The following is a 17471-nucleotide window of genomic DNA, read 5'->3' as shown; positions in this document are numbered from 1 at the left end:
TTATCATTAAATTCGATCCCTTTCACAGTTCGTTCCCGCTGGTGGAACCAGAGCGCTCTCCATGTCGAAATCGATGGATAGACTAATGCCCTGAAATCCACGTCTCAAGATAAGAGCCAATGATCGAGCTGCTGCAGCTTTCGTTCGAGCGCCTTGAGTGTTGGACTTGCCACGTCTGCCCGTCTCGCGTTGCTGTCGCGAGAAGCTCAGAAAAGATTAATCGTCTGGCAACCTTGTTTGGTTACTGGTTTAATGTGAAAACAGAGGTGTCAAATCCCATAAATCTGTCGTATAAATCAATCTTAATAATCAACTTCCCTCCAATTTACATATTCGTATACGCTCAACTGCATGTACAGACCCAAATGGTTATTTTCTTTTTCGCATTTCGTTACTGTTTTCCGACGTTTTTTTCTCTTTCATTTTGACATCTAACAGTAAAACGTCAAATTTTGGTAAAAACGCATGAATGGATGCTCTTCATGGGCAAAAGTGCCCATCAATGGAACAGTAACAGTATATTCAAGAGAGCAATATTAGTCAAGTTTAATGGAAACACTAGAATTTGAGATCTCGACAGAGGATGATTTTGAATATCCTGAGGAAGAAATTGCAAGCAGTTTACTTTATTTGGGCGTACCTAAGCTAAAAACAAAGATGTAAAAATAAATTAAATTAATAAGAACTTTGCACATAGGACATAGGTGTGCATCATAATTTCTGTGACTTCATTCATTTTCACATAGTTTTTTTAAAAGATCTAAGTCAAACAAACTAATGTGCGCATTTTTGTAAAACGGAAACATGCAATATACATACTTACATCCTTGAGTTTCAAGTATGGTGCATTCAAACTTGGAATGCATAATGAATTTTCTCCAAAAATATAATTAATTTTGGACCTACAAAAATGAAACTACAAAACCCTCGATGGGGTATCCCATCGTTTGGGTGTTTATGCGTTGATGATATGCAAATATTTCGCAAAAAGCCGACATAGACAACACTTAAATAAATTACGGTAATAATAAATTTCTCAATTTAAAGTTTTTTGACACCAAGAAAAAGTCAATCATTTGAACTTGTAAGAAACATAAAGTTCAACTTCTTCGATATATAAATCGAAACAGCAATACATTTTTCAATTTAGAATTTTTTTACACCAAGGAAAGGACGATCATTTGGACTTGGAAGAAAGATTAAGTTCAATCTCAAAGTTGACTCAAGTTCAACCCGGCAACATTGCGCGCACGCTCACTCACATTATTTATGTTTCGAGGAACATCCTGCAGTTTAGGGGGACCACCAAATAGTAGGAGCACGCCATCAGGACCGAGCAGACGAAGCAACTGGTCGGGCTGGTTTGGCACGGCCAGGCCCCTCCTCTCACCTCCAGCTTCGGGTTGAATAAATCATGATTCCGAAAAAAAAACTTTTCGAGCTCCGGGACGGATAATTCATCCGTACGTTTAATTTCGTGTTGAGTTTGAATCAATTTGTTTGGTGAACTCTTTCAAATTGAATTTATACCGTGCTGCGCTCCTGATCCTGAACTTTGCCATTCTCGTTACCACCTCCGCAGTCATTCTTTGGAGAAGTGGTAACCTTTCGTATTGATTGGAAAAGCAACAAATGTAGTCGCAAAATGATAAACATGTGTACAAAACAAGACCAAAACATAAATAAGTCATAAACAAAATGAACGTGTACATTTTTCTCTCGTAATTTTATTCATTTGTTTTTCCTCTCACCTGGTTCATCATTTGTCGGAGGACCAGAATTTGAACAAGAATTTTTTTAATTTAATACATTTGTTTGCTTTTGTAACGTCAACGGGCAGTGATTGCGGTGAATATCTTTTGAAAATTGTATGCTTTGTGAATGAAGTTGATAATTTAATTTATTAGCAGCGTCTCTGTCATAACACTCACATGGTGATTTACAGATTATACTCTCATTATTTCAAAATCTAAATGATTTTTTTTTCGGGGTCTCCCACTCGAAATATTTTAATTCTTTACGCAATACACGTAGGTGAAATTCATTTCAAACTGAATAAAATCAAATGTGGGTTATTTCAATGTCATTCACCATTCTGCAAAATATCGGTAACGCACTTTTTCAGAGGCAGAGAAATAACCGCGGATTCATTATCTTTACTCAGTCTCTAACACCTTGAAAATTTTCCCAATTGTAACAAAGTTATTTTTTTTTTCTTCTGGATTTTTGAGTAATCTACTTTATTGCAGTCCCTCTGCCCTTTTTTAGGGACAGGGTGGTTTTAAAAACTGTTCTTATTTTTGAGGCATTTTCCGGTATTAACAATTTTAAAGTCTACAAAAACTATCTAAGTACAATGTTGAAGGTGGCAACCTCGTTTGTATGGGCAAAGGCGTTAACTACTATTTTTGGCAAGTTTAACAAAAGGGTATTGAATTATAGACAAATGCCCCTGTTGGAGTATAACCACCCTGGATCCATCCTTAGATTGTCCATCAGCGTTGCCGCATCTCGGAATGAAAACACCCCGTCAAGACAGTATAAATGATAAAAATTTACGGAAGTCTGAATTAAGGCAACGCTGTTCCAATCACAGCGCCACCATTCGCGAAATCCAAAAATGACTTGAGCAATCCCGTGTCCCAGTTAGGAAAACAATACCGCGCCGAAACAACACCCCCCAAACGAGGGATCAATACAAGCAATTAAGTCAGCATGCACTCACACACCCTTTCCTCTCCACCCCGCGAATTTTAAAATGACCGAATGCAAGGCACACCCCCCTCCCTCCAGGAACGGACCAAAACAACAGACGAGCATTCGTCCTCTCCTCGCGTGGTCATAACCGGGAGAAGAAATTGGCAAGCTCATACGTAGGGTTTTGCTCCGCGATGTTGTCAAATTTAAATGGGGAAATTCTGACAATTGCGGGTCGTCTGTTTTATGGGGTGGTTCCGCAGAGCGCCAGAGGTGAAATCGAATTGAGGACTGGGCCCTTAAGGGTCCATACTACTACCCTCCCCCCTCCAACTAGACAACAAATTCCAATTTACTGTCTAACCCAAAAATGTTCCAAAAACCTCTATTTTTAGGAATTTTCCTTGCATGACAGTTTTTCGGCTGCCATTTCTGTATGCAGAAACTAAAATTTTTCTGCTGTATGAAAAACTCCTCGTTTGACAGTTTAGCCTCTTTGGGTGGAATTTTATAAATTATTGATGGTTAACTGTCTCAAAAATAAAAAGTTCAAAATTTTGATCGTTTGAAATTCTTAAAAGTCGTTAATTTCCTCATTGGTGAAGTATTGCGAGAGCAGTTGAGTTATAAATTGAGAATATTTAATGGAAGGAGTCAGGGCCGGAATCAGGGGGGTGGCCACATGGGCCGCGGCCCATGGTGGCAAATCTATAGGGGGCGGCAAATTTTGCCATTTTTTTAAATGTAGGTATAAAAAATTGCAAACGAGAAAAGGCGACAGAATCTCTAATTTTCAGAGAGTACAGTAATTTCTACTTTTGTCGTCTTTCAGTGATACAAGAGACAGCACCTTTAATTAGTCGAGTTAAGAGAGACCAAACAAGCAATTTGGCCTTCATGTAACACATATTAACGCCTACAAGACGCACGAATACTTCACGCATTGCATCAAACACAGTGCGGTCATTGCCGACAGCGTGAAACGGATAGCGCCTTCAGGAATAATGAATACCTCACGCATTGCGGCAAACACAGTGCGATCAGCGTGAGACGCATGGCGCCTACAAGACTGCGTGAATACTTCACGCATTGCGTCAAACACAGTGCGGTCTGCGAGACGCGGCGGCGGAAGTTAAAATCAATAATCCACATTTATGTTTGTTCTTTCATAATTTTTTCGTTCATTTCTTATGAATGGAAGGCCTTGTCCACACAGAGGTAGGTTCACGAAACTTAACTTTCGCGCAAAGTTCCGTGAGCTTTTGCTAGTAATGTTGACAGGGCTTTCCCAAAAAATGTGTTCAACACGAGTAAACGCGTCTTTTGCACCCCTTCCCCGCTGGCACGTTCATTTGATGGTTGTCATTGATGTTTCATAACGAATGAGGAGGGGGCGGCAAAATACTAGCAGCCCATGGGCGGCAAGTAGGTAAATCCGGCCCTGGAAGGAGTTTTTTTCGCGATTTCTTTCCTTGTTTTTTTCCCAAAATCATCGTATCAGGCATCGATGGATCCTCGCTCTCGGCGCGAAAACAATGAAATTCAAAGCGGTGTTTGATCGAATCGCGGAGGGCTCCCGGGGGGAGGGGGCAATAAAGTGGGGGCTGCGCGCCCGCCAGCTCATAAAAATCGGTGTGCCGTTTGATTCCGCCTTCCTGCCCCCTCCCCCTCCACTCCTCGCGCCGGGAAAGATATTGCCCCCAGCGGACCAATGCGTTCCCATTATTAGTTTTCCGAAGTCGCGAAGATTAATCAATGGCGTGGCGTGCTTTGCGATACATCGATCATTCAGCCATTTAAACCTATGGAAAAAGATCGATAAAGAGGGTATACTTCAATAATCGATTCTTTACCATAGTTTCGAATGGGGAAATATCGATAATCGACCATTCACGCCTCGGCACTAGATTAATCTCGCCGGGGCGGCAACTGATTTGGATTTCGGGTCCGCGTTCGGGGGGTTGCCTAGCTGGGAGGGGCTCGCTCATGAATTCATAATTATGTTTATTGTCGCGGTCGTCGAAAGTGAGAGTGGAGGGGCTCAAGTGGCCCGGGGAAGAGTTTATGGTCCGATGCGTGTTGAGGGTTAATTGGTGCGTGAGTTTTATGTCGCTTTTGATTCTGGCCGGCGCTATTTTTCGGCCGGTCAGAAGGCGCAAATTACTTATTAACCCTGAGGAATTGATGAGGCTCACTTGTCCCAGAGGTTATGATGACAAAAGAATCCCCCAAAATAGAGGGTAAGGGAACGGGACTGCTTTACTGCTCTAGTGTTAAACAATTGAAGGGCTTGGAGGACAAGGCGCATAAGTGAAGTATTTGAACAATTTGAAATAATAATGATTTCAAGTAAAATAGTCTTGATGCGTATTCTGTGAAAGATTTGCTCCCAAAATTCCAATTTTCAAGCATCAAAAAGTCAGTTCTAACTTTCTTTCCGCCATAAGGATCCATGTAATTTTGAAACTTCGGACACTTATTTCTTGCAGCAATAAATACTGCGCGCATGTGAAAAAATATTTATGGAATAAACATTTTTGCACGGAAATTCTGTGCAAGATAACTCATTTCAAAAGTAGAAAGACTGTCAAAAATGAAATGAAATACTGTCAAAATGGTTCGGATAATAGTTGTATCATTAAAAAAAAGAAATAAATAAAAAACATTCTACGAAGAGTAGTTAAACATTCGAGCTGATCTCTAGTTTCACAATCGCAATGATGTATTTTTAATCCCATGCAGTCTTGTCTAATTCTTGAGTCTGCACATCAGCTTGAGTTAGTTCCTCCTGCCCTCTCTAAAACACTCTCAGATGCGTTTAAAATCTGGGTGGAAGTTGTCACCGAGCTCCAAACACTGCGGCAAAAGGAAGCAGACTGTCACATGCTTGCTTGGCTTCCGGCCACAATCTCGAGCAGTTTCATAACCCGAGGGCCTTGCTGCAGAGGGTTTATTTTAAAAACTTTTCAGATCCATCCAATTCTACATCACGTTATTTGATTTTACTTGGTTTTACTAAATATTCATTTTCTTGCAAAAATAATGGCTAATCAAATGGATAATCAATAGACCGATCCATATGAATAAAAGCGATATCTCGCACACCGAAAAAAAAGTATCTGAATCCCAACTATACTCCTTTCTGACTTTGGCGCCAGATATGAGAGTATAGTTGCACCAGTCAGAGTTATACGGTTAAGTCTGCCGAAAGTGCGGTTCGATCAATCATATACCTTCTGGCGCTAAAATCAGCCAGGAGTACAGTTGGGATTGTCATACTTTTTTTCTGATGTGCAGTCCTTAGTTTTGGCAAATTTATGGAGCATTTTTGCGAAATCAGTAATAAAACAAATTGTCTCTGTGGTTTCTTGGTATTCTCCTAAAAAGTAATAAAAATAATTATTAAGAATTTAGTTTTTTAATTTTACTTTAAAATAAAATTTACTTTTTATTCAAGCAAGATAGTGTGTATTACTGACTTTGGCCTGTGGCGTTAGTAATACTTACATCGGAAGTGTTTCCTCTTCCGAGTTAAAAAAAAAAGAAGAAAAAAAAAATTCAGATCACTTGCGTTTGCTGTCTTCATACTCGGGTTCCCTTAAACCGAATACAAGCGCCCCGCGTAGACATAACGGTAGGCTACACTTCAAATTTAAGCATAAAAATGCACTATCTCCAACGCGACTTGGGTCGCAGCAAGCACGTATTCTTACGGCCACCAGGGCTCAAGTAACAACAAAGATGGCTCCATTCTCTTTGAATACTTCCAAATTTGATCTCCCCAATGGCGGCCGTTTGTCTCGTCCGGACGTAGGGTTCCTTCAACTCGCGCCCGTTCAAGTGCTCGCGTTATTTATTTTGTCGCGGACCCTCCCCCCTCCCCTTCCTCCCCCTCCCCCCTTCCCCAACTCCTCCTTTTTCCCCGGGGCTTCTCCCTTTTCCCCAGCGCGGCGCGGATATCGGTCACCGGCGACCCCGAAATTGGGTCATCCCCGCCGCTTCCTCCCGGCGCATGTTGGTTTTGACTCAGTGGCGTGGCGTGCTTTGCGATGTATCGATTGATCTGCCGTTTAAACCTGTGGAAAAGGATCGATAGACAGGGTGTTCGCAACGAACGCTTTGATAATCGATTCTTTACCATAGCTTTAAATGGGGAAATATCGATAATCGACCGTTAACGCCTCGCGACTGCTTTGATTTGCGCGCCGGCCGGGCAGGGAACGGAACTCTTTATTTTTTCACCGGCCGGAAGCAGAAAGCCCGGAAGCCCGTTTAATTCTAGAAAATAAGAAGTGTTTGCTCATACTGGGCGGTAATTCTCGAAAAGGATCGTGTGGAATGAGTCTATACTAAATTTTATTGGAGACTTGGAGATTTTCACGATGAAATTCTATCGTTTCAAATGGAAATGTTTGATGCACTGACAATGACTTTACAACAATTTTTCCAGTTTTCCTGCCAGAGAATATGGTGAAAAGTACTCTTGATGTTGTATTGCATGAATTATACATCAATTTTAGAGAATTTTTTCATGGCTAAATCACGATCCGTCTAGTAAATGCATAATCAGCATTACCATCATTCAAGTTTGCATTGTGTATGCATACAGTGCAGGATTTTATCATTAGATCCATGCCACATTTCTTTTTTCATAGATTTTATTTTATATTTGAGCAAAGCTGGAATTTATGAAAGGCCCCCAGCAGAAAAAATTGTTATTTTAAAATACTTGTATATTAATTTTAGCAGGTTCAAAACATTATTTAGGGTTTATTCAACATTATATTATTTAACATTATTCAACATAATTTAAGGTATAATACCTTGTGCACTGTACTTCTACTTTTGTGCAAGTATGGGATAAAATCTTGAAAACTACCTGATTTTATCTTATTCTCAAATAGTGATGAATTGGCTAGAGCTCACATGGCATGTACAAATGAATATATACGTAGATAAAAAAGTAAAGAATCTCAAAAATTAATTATTCATGCCGACCGACACCACGAAACGAAAATATTCCTAGTTATTTCGCCGGGAATCTCACACCGCAAATTAAAACTTTTTTTCGCGGGCGTCTCGCAAGCAAACCATGTTGCTCGCATGAAGGCTCGCCAAAATCCGAGAATTTCCAGGAGCGGCGATAAATATTCCGTAGGAATTTGAATGAATAATTCACCGGCGGCGGTGGCGGCGGAGGTCATTCCGAAATGGCGCGGGCGGGTAGGAGGGGGTGGGGTTGGGGTGGCGAACGGGGAGGGCTCGTCTCACGCCGTGGAAGACCGCGCGCAGCTCCACCTTCCGGACGGTGGCTCAAAAATGTGATGGCGACTCCGGCTTGGCCGCCCGAGGGCCCGAGTTTTCCGGGCAATGTTCCCGGGCGACAATTTGATTCAATTCCTCGCTAATCCACCCGGCGATAATGCTCAATTTAATTTGCGCTCAGGTGGGTCGCCATGTTGCCAAGGCGCAACCTGAAGGAGATCCTAAAGGGGTAATGTCTAGATAATTTTTTTTTTTTTTTTTTTTTTTTTTTTTTTTTTTTTTTTTGTGAGCAAAAGGTGTAATCTGTAAGGTACATGTGAAAATTTAACTAACGGAGGTACGGCTTGGAGAATTGGAAGGCCCATTGTAACGAAATGAATTACTTTTTGATACTAAGAAGAGTTGGGAAGACCTGCCAGTCTTCTTACAAGATTCTGATTTTCTTGTTATGTTGAACATACTTTAATCCAATAAAAACGCATCTGAATCCTGTCAAATAGGCAATATTTTGAAAAAAAAAAAAAATGTTTATTCTTGATAATGCTAGGATTGATTCGTTTTGGGGGCTCATCTCTTGCTAAATTAGTCTCACGAAAAAATTCCCGGTCGGTAAAGGAATTAAATTCAAACAGTTCTTTAAAAAATGTATCCTTAATAAAATTATGATTATTAGGTTTGGTATAGATTTCAAACTTCTGGAATTTCTCGTCTCTGAGCAATGGAGAATTTGCAAGAGTTTGAAATTTTTTAAATTTCATGTTTGAGAAGAAATACTAGGTGAACTTAGCATGAGAATATGGTTTCTAAAATAAGATAGTATTGGAAGAGTCGTGATAAAATGAATTACTTAATCTGATAAAATATATGCGAAAATGTCACCTGATGACGCCACAAGGTGGCAGATTTTCTCATTTTTAAATCTACTTTTCTACAATTTTACGTATCAGAAAAAAATCATGAAAAATACTGGAAACGCAGCTCATTAAAAACATACGCGTTGCAGCGTATACGCATACGCTGCAATAAAAAATTTTTGCGCAAATTATCCATTCAGTCATCAGTTCGACAGCCATGCGCAGTCTTAAAACCAGAGAACTCGGACTGTATTACTGAATTCATAGATAAATCGATATCCCATCCGTGTAGTTCGATGGTATACGGGTTTCGAAGAACAGGTGCGACAACGCCCGCCCGCGCAAAATGCAACTTTCAGCCGCGTTTTAGCGCTTTACCACGTATGAGTCCCGCGGGAGATGCCATGCCGCCTCAGTGTCTTCTTTGCGCCTCCGTGCTATAGGCAAGAAGCACGGATCCTTATGACGATTCCATTGCACTTACGTGCTTCATGCATAGCGGCGTTCCGCTATTCGCGCCTGTTGGGGAATTGTGCGATTTAACTCCTCATTTCATCCGGCATAGCTCGGATTAGACTTTCGGCCTGAGTTATGATTATGAGCGGGGCTGAAAATCACGGAAGTAATTTTGGTGTATTAGATCTTGCCTCGTTTATCATTCGGCATAACTAATGAAAATTAAAATCCTACATGGTAAAAGTGAAATTGCTGATTTAACAATTTTTTCGTCAAAAAAAGTGTCCGACATGTGTTCGTGTAGATTTTACAATAGAAAAATGCTAATTTTACCACCTCGTGATTAAATTAACTTTCCACTATTGTAAAATGTACATTTGAAACATTATGGACATACTTTTCAACAAATGAATTGCTAAATCATCAATCCATTTTTTTCAGTTTATGCGCGTCAAATATAAACTCACCCATGATTTCACCTAAGTACAATTTTCAATGACCATTTTTAACACGCAGTGACAGACATACTAATTTCGAAAGGCTTTTATAGTGCGCCATAAGTATCATTCGTAACTTTTTCAAAGCAACATTATCGACCGCAAGGGTTATCCTTTTAAAATGCACTCTTTTAATTTCTATTTTGTATCATATTTTCTCCTTATGACAGATAGTTTCATTATTCCAAGTTTTAACGAAAATTATTGCTTGGCTATTTGACGTAAGATTCTACACTTTTCATGTCCAAAATTGGGCGAAGTTTTGGGAAAGAATTCCTTACATTTTGCTGAAGACACATTTAGTGAATAAAGAGAATACCTCATAAACTCGAGTGTATTGATTTTCTCCGGCGGACTGTTAATGTTAAACAGGCCACTGAACGACCTCTCTAAATACCAAGCAAATGCCATCCCATTAAATTCAACTAGGTCGCCATGATTTCAGTGACGCTTTCCGCACCTGAGAGTAAATTGTAACGATAAAATGCTTCCCTAAGCAAGATTTACCCGAGTCTACCCCGTTTTGGGCCCACTCTAGTTGAATTATTTGTGAACTCTACGATTTTTTACTCCAAGTAGGTGTATTTTTTACGAAATACATTCCGTGAAAAATATATCTTCAACGAGCAAAAAAAGCATAGAGCTGAGGAAATTCGGACTGGGCCTAAAAATTACTCGAGTTTAGGCCAGTATTAGACCCAAAAAGAGATCTAAAATGACCAAATCACGACGCATTCCGTAAGAAATTGATCTTCCACGAGGATAAATATAAAGGGTTGAGGAAATTTGGAGTGGGCCCGAAAATTGCCCTTTTCAACACCCCTTCTCACCAATTTTCTCGGTAATATACCGGCTCCCCCTACAATTTGTTGTTGAGCCTCGCGGAGTTGGGGTCTCAAAAGCTCATTGCTGGCGTGACTCAGCGCTGTGAGGGAAGCGGACAAGCTACAAAGACGTACACGGTCACTTACAATGACTGCAAAACCACTCAATCCAGCGGAAACTTTATTAGAATGCATTGTGAACAGGTTCAACGCTGCGGTAACCCGATAGCCGATGTAAACACGGCCATTGTACCCGGCGTAAGCTCCCGCACAGCATCGTTGCCAGGTAGTGCGCTAAGAAGCGGTATTTTACATGGGTTTAAATAGGGAAAAGTGCTGGAATTTCAGCAATATTTGGCAACAGTGCAGCACAGCCCTCTCCTTGCCGTGCCGACACGTAAGCATTACATGCATTACAGACTGCGGGAACTTTGGCGAGTGGATACTTCGATCCCATTTAGCAAAAAGGAACCAGGGAAATTACGGTGTTTTCAAAACTGTGCAACTTCTTCTTTTCTTTTAAAAATACTCACTATTAAGTGCAGTATTCAAAATTTACAAAATTATTTTACTTTAGAATTGACACTTTTTTATGGGAGGCGAAAACAATTTGCTGCTCTGGGACTTTTTTTAGATAACTATGAAGAGGCATCATTTTTACATCACTGAATTTCGTTGATTCTTTTGCTAATACGATCTTTTATCGTCCGTTTCCATTTTGAAGGATTTTAAACCTTTTTAAGTAGCGTTTTGAACTAAATAGTTCGCATCGATGATTAATATCTTTATTTATTTAAGTTTTTGGCCTTGTTTGGTAAATGCGTCTAACTCTGGGTCTAGAAGTCCCGGGTTTGAATCCTGAAAGTGGAGACAAATTTATACGGAATTGTTGTGTGGATATGGAGAAACAAATTCCACTTGCCCTAATTCCTGAAAATTTAAAAAGCCTATAGCATGGATAAGGCCAATGCCCTGGTGTATGAGGAAAGGAATAGGAAGTAGACCTGACTGTAGATCCATAGCAAAATATTAACCATCAATCCTGCAGATTGCAGGCTATAAGAAAAAACTATAAATTAAAAGAAAAGTGTTTAAAATAGAAAGAATAGAAAACATACAAATGTTATAAAAAATTACTCGCATCTCCTTACTTTATGATTACGTTTTGTTTTGCATTTTAAATATGAGAAATTCTACCATTCCAAGCAAGAGAGTCATAGAATCAATTACATTAGGCTATCTTCAACCTCTACAGCCATAACGAAAATTTTCGCGTTCAATCCTGTAGTTTTTATCACTCATTTTCACTTGATGTATGTGAGACCTCTAAAAATGGACTATATGTATACTAAAGAATATCTATGTATAAATATATTACTTCGAAAAGAACAAGAAGGATACACTTATCTTAGGTGCAATGTTGCTTTTGATTCTCTCTTTTTTGTACATATAGTTATTTAGGCATTTTAGTAGTCCAAATATTACTGTAAAAAACCTTCATGTACCTCGTTTAATTACAAAACTCATTACAGGAGCAGAAACTGAAACAGTATTGACCGACTTACGACTCTCTCCATAGAAAGGTAGAACTCCCGGAGGTAGCCTAAAAATCGAGCTTTAAGGTTCACGGTTCAGCCTCACTATTTTGGGACCATTTCCGCTTTCAACGAGCAAATTTTTGGGTAATAACAACACAAGTCTACACACATGTAAGACCCTAACAGTAATTCCTTTATATTCAACAAAAATCCGGTGAAAATATGAGATTTTGCAAGGAAATGAACACACTTGAACGCCACGACGACTCCACTGGGCTCGAACCGGGAGCCGGGAGTGGCGGATCCAAGATGGCGGCGGCGGGCTGGGCGGAGAGCGCGGCCGGGGTGGGACGCGGGGCGGCGTTGTTCGTGTTTCGGATCCATCTCAATCCCGAGCGGCCGAACCGGTGTTGTCGGTGTCCGCCGCCGGTTCCCGGGACGCTTCGCCAGGCCGCACAGTGGAGCCAGTCAGACGCAATTTGGACAAACTTTGAAAGCTCGTTTCTTCTACAGGAAAAAAATACTAGAAACCCGAACTGTAGGTAACACGTTCGGAGAATAGCACTGAGTCAGCCACAAAAGCCAAACAATTCCAAAAATTTTGTTAGATTCAAATTTTTTACTCAAATGTGTAGGAGAGGCTGAGGCAGATGCATTGAGCCTGGTCCGAATACCCTGAGTTCAAATTATTGAATTTAATTAATTTTGTGTAATTTTTCGGGCTTGGTTCACTCGCAGAACAGTGTGCTTCCGTGCTGAGGAAAATCGGCGTATGAACCCTCGGGAGTTGCCCAATTTCCTCCGATAATATGTTTACTCTGGAAGAAAGTTATGACATTTTTCCTTGAAATTTTCAGATCTTTGGTGCGAACAAAATTTTCTGGAAAAATGGAAGAAAAATCTTCAAAACATTCCCAGGAAAGGCGTAGTTTATCAAAGGAAATTTGACAATGCTTAAGTTTCATACTGCGTTTTTCCTCAGCACGAGAGCATACTGTTCTGCGAGTGAACCAAGACCGAAAAATTACAAAAAATTAAATTCAATAATTTGAACTCTGGATGTTCGGATCAGGCTCAATGCATCTGCCTCAACCTCTCCTACCCATTTGAGTAAAAAATTTGAATCTAACAAAATGTTTGGCATTTTTTGGCTTTGATTTCCCCGCAGGACCGGATCCTCGTGGAACCAGCAATATTCTATACCATCCTGACACCATATTTTAAAGGAAATTTAAAAGTTGTTTTATTAGTTAACTCTTTTAAATTAGAATCGGACGTACATGCAAATCAAAAGGAACTATATCCATTCTGACGCGAGTCCTGGGATCCAATAGAGCACATGCATAAGAAGGCTCATGTCACAACGCATATAGTTCCTTTTGATGAAAATACGTCCATTGTTACGATATAAACATCAAAATTTGCAATTTTAGTCGAAAATTTCAGGTGCGACCTCTCATGTGCGCCGCGCCGCCACCGAGCTGGTCCTCCGATCCGACAGACCCCGAGCGCTCACGCAATCAATTATTCATTACCCCTGCCCCCCCCCCCCCCCCGGTCGGTGGGGCTCTTGTCGTCTTACAAGCTTGGATTTTCATTTACTCCTGTGAATTCGTTTATTACGTATTGGAAGCTTTCGAATCGAACGCATGGTGTTTCATGCGTTTTCAGTCGATTTCAAGAGTTGGATGGCGTTACCATGCAAATATTCCCGTATTCTGCCGTCCTGAGGGACCGTTCCCATAAAATGCGTAACACTCTAAGTGAGGAGGGAGGGTTGGTCGAGGAGAGCAGTGCGCCATTTTTTTTTACTTGTTAAAGTATAGGAACCTTTTTTTCATAAAACAATCGAAATTTTTATAAATAGTAAAAGCTGTTGTATTAAAACTTTTGAAATATTTAAAAAACTCACGCTTTCACTTAATGCTTATTTATCGTAACCATAAAATAACCATTATAACCATAAATACCATAAATAACCGATAAATAACCATTTTCGTAAAATCGTGAGTTTCTTTAAATTTTTCAAAAGTTTTAATAGGAACCTCTGTCACAGTGGAAAAATCCACAGGGAAAAAATGCCGGGAATCGATGATTCTCCCAAGAGGTTCAGTATAATTTGAATTGGATATCATTCCAAAATTAACTACGAACTACACTACCAAAAAATTGCATGAAACAGAGCGATATATGATGCAATGCTGCTTTGATTTTGGAATTCACTTTTGTGTCTGTTGTGTGCTGTTTCGATTTTTTGCCATGTCTTGTCTCGGAAAATGACATTTTTCATATTCTAACATCAATGTTATTCGCTTGTTTCAGGTATGACTACTTTTGCAGTTGCTCTGATATGCCTCATCAAAAATTATGCACACACAACCACAAAAAAACTACTATGGTTGCAGGGTAAAGTTTGGATATGTTTTTTCTATCTTTCATACCTTCCTGCATCATTCCTCGACTTTTAGATTTTTTGGGCCGGAAAGAAATACATAAAAATTAAGTAATGGTTAAGGAGTTTGTACACGAAAAAATCAGGCTTACCTATATTTTTTTCTTTTGAGGATATCCTTATCCATATGTGCAACTTGAAATAATATCGTATCCAAATTAAGTTGTATACAGCAGTCACTGAGCACAGAATATGCCTTTAATTTGCAATTCTTTTTCACTTGAATGCGCACCATTCTAAATATCGCGCTCGGAATGATGTAAATCATACGTTTTACTTGTAGCAAACTTTTACATATTATTGACAGCACCAATTATTTTAGGGACTTCAATTATACTTCTTGTGCACTTCCTAAAAATGAAATATGCTGAATCAAAATGTGTAATGAGCTAGCCAGGAGTTGCCATTTATATCTCAAGAGCAGGAATTGTTACTTATTTATTATTTTATATTTAAATGTGTTATATTTTTAAAATCAAGTGGTTTTGATCTAGAAAAAAACGTAGCTAATTATTTTAAGGATTGAAAAATCGACAAGAAAATTATTTTTCGGCCAAGAAATCTGCTTTTTCATCCAATATAACCACATCACCCTCAATTGAATTACTACATTTATTCGTATTTCTCACATGCAAAAGTAATCAAGCTTGATTCCCAAAATATTTGCTCACCAAACGCACATGATTTAACTCATTAGAATCAACGAAAACGGTCTACGAGCACCTTCCCGGCAAAGAAACCGCACAAACTGACTCACCTCGTAATTTTAACGGCCGTTAAAAGATATCTCATAGTTTGCTTTATAATATCACATCGATGTTTTGGATCTGATTTCTCTCCCCCTCTCGCGTAAAAAGGGGTGTCATGGGATACCTTTGTCACCACCTGAAATTAGATTGGCCGAGAGATCCTTGGGCCCTATTCACAGCCAACGTGTTTGCACCGAAGTCTTTTTGTGCTCAAATATGGACAATGCAATGCATGGCTCCCGAACTCCCCCAGCTTCGGTGATTAATCTTCCCTGTCTGCTACCGTTCGCAACCACCATTCTCCTCTCCTTCCCTCTATGCTGATTTTAACACCTATCCCGTGTTATTTTTTAAGTCGGACCAGTCTCTCGACGACCATGTTTGATTCCGTAGGAATTCCACGGCGGTATCTTATTTTTAAAGTTTTAGTGTGTAAAAAGTTTCCTCGGATCAAATAATCCAGTTAAATAGTGAGAAATTCTACATCCTCAGCTTTTTAAGAGATTTTGCTCCTTGGCTCAACCGATTTATCTAAACAGGTTTGCATTCCAAACAGATGCATGAAAGTAATCCCACAGTACACGTGATGAAAATCCCTTGCTATGTAATTCTTTTGTTATGGCGCTCTCGCTAGGCATTCTAATTCTCCGCAAAATATATTAATTCAAGTATTTACAAATATTTTCCAGCCCCTGGTCCACCCTTCCTAAGACTCAATTCTCTCCTGATGTAATGATTTCCGCCATATTTTATTCGACACCACGCACGAACACAAAGCTCTATCACAGAACACTCTCGCATGCGCACAAAAAGCTCGCAATTCAACGCAACTAAAACCACTTGTGCATGGATTAGATCCATACCACTCACCGACCGCCGAAAATCGACTCGTCCCGTAAAAATCCGAAAGTAAACTGAATCCCTCTCAGACTCTCCTTATTTTAGAAAAATCCGAATCCACCCTTAAAAAATTAGAAAGCGGGCGGTGGTGAATAATAGAATAGGAAGGAGAGGCACCGACCGGCATGAGTCCGTCTTAAAAAAGGTACTTTCCCCAGGACAAACCCTTAATTTAAAAGAGGTATTTTTTTATCGTGTCCGAGTTATTGTGTTCCTTCGATCAAAAGGGAGGAAAGAGTGAAACTAGCCCTGAGCAAGGGGTGTATAATGAGACAATAGAGAAGGAGACGACCCGGGAAGAGCGCGATTTCACCTATCACGATTTATATAAAAAGGTACTGTTACTTCATAATGCCCGGACCTTCCCGCAGGAGTTTCGAGAAACCTTTTTATCAGATGCGTGTTCCTGCACCCATGTGGTGAATTCCAGAGAAATTTCACTTTCTCTCTCTTCCTTCCTATCGCCCACTCTTTCTCTCTTCATTTCTAAAACTCGAGTTTTTTAAACCTTACTGTCTCCAGTATAGGGTAGTTGCACTAGTCACATAACCGTATTTTGATGGTTTAAGCTTATAAACTCGCAAGAAATAATATCTGTTGAAATGACTAGTTTTTACGTCCAATATTAACGGAGATATTGTCTTTTGAAAAACATGGTATATGACGTCATCAAAAGCGGTAGTCCGTACCATGGTTTCTTCCACCTTGGATTCGTCGACTAATGATGTACGCACATTTCCACTGGTTGCTTCATTTAAAACATGGATGAATCCTATGTTGAAGAAACCATGGTATGCATCAACTTTGTGGATGACGTCATTTTTTCAAAAAATATTTATATTTTTTTATTAAACTATTTTCGTCAATATTGGGCGTGGAAACTTGGTGTCTGGACAGATCTTATTATATTTTGCTAATCTATGATCTGCAATTATCAAAATATGATTTGATGACTAGCACAACTGACCCATTATTCCAATCGTCGGTTAAAATTTCCATTTGCTTGTCGTGCATCCTCACCAACTCGAGTTTTTTTAAAGGAGAGATTGAAGGAAATGTAACTGCTAGGTAAAGCCTGTAAACTGCATGCAAACTCACAAAGAATTGGTTGTTTTTTCGTTTGTGTTTTAATGAAAAAGAAAAATCCTTTCATCGAAAGAACATTTTTCAATCACAGCTTGGCAACATTGTAAGAGTAAAAAAATGTACTCGGGCAAATTGGGACAAAAGCCTTGCCTT

General features: G+C 39.6%; 1 protein-coding gene across 2 annotated transcripts in view; it reads left to right on the top strand.

Annotated features, from left to right (window-relative positions):
* Positions 1-17471, top strand: part of LOC109037947 (homeotic protein ultrabithorax) — a 272996-nt gene that overhangs the window by 113800 nt on the left and 141725 nt on the right. The window contains exon 2 of one of the 2 annotated variants that reach the window (XM_072303375.1): positions 14454-15460. The exons of the other annotated variant lie outside the window; for it this stretch is intronic. Coding sequence (XP_072159476.1) covers positions 14454-14599 — 146 coding nt within the window. The 3' untranslated portion in view covers positions 14600-15460. Of the gene's footprint in view, positions 1-14453; positions 15461-17471 lie in introns of those variants that run through there. 2 annotated transcript variants of the gene reach the window in all.

The sequence above is a fragment of the Bemisia tabaci genome, chromosome 8 (genome assembly GCF_918797505.1).
Source record: "Bemisia tabaci chromosome 8, PGI_BMITA_v3".
Classification (NCBI taxonomy): Eukaryota; Metazoa; Arthropoda; class Insecta; order Hemiptera; family Aleyrodidae; genus Bemisia; species Bemisia tabaci.
Note: the sequence above shows the minus strand (reverse complement) of the source record. Positions and strands in the feature narration are given on the sequence as shown.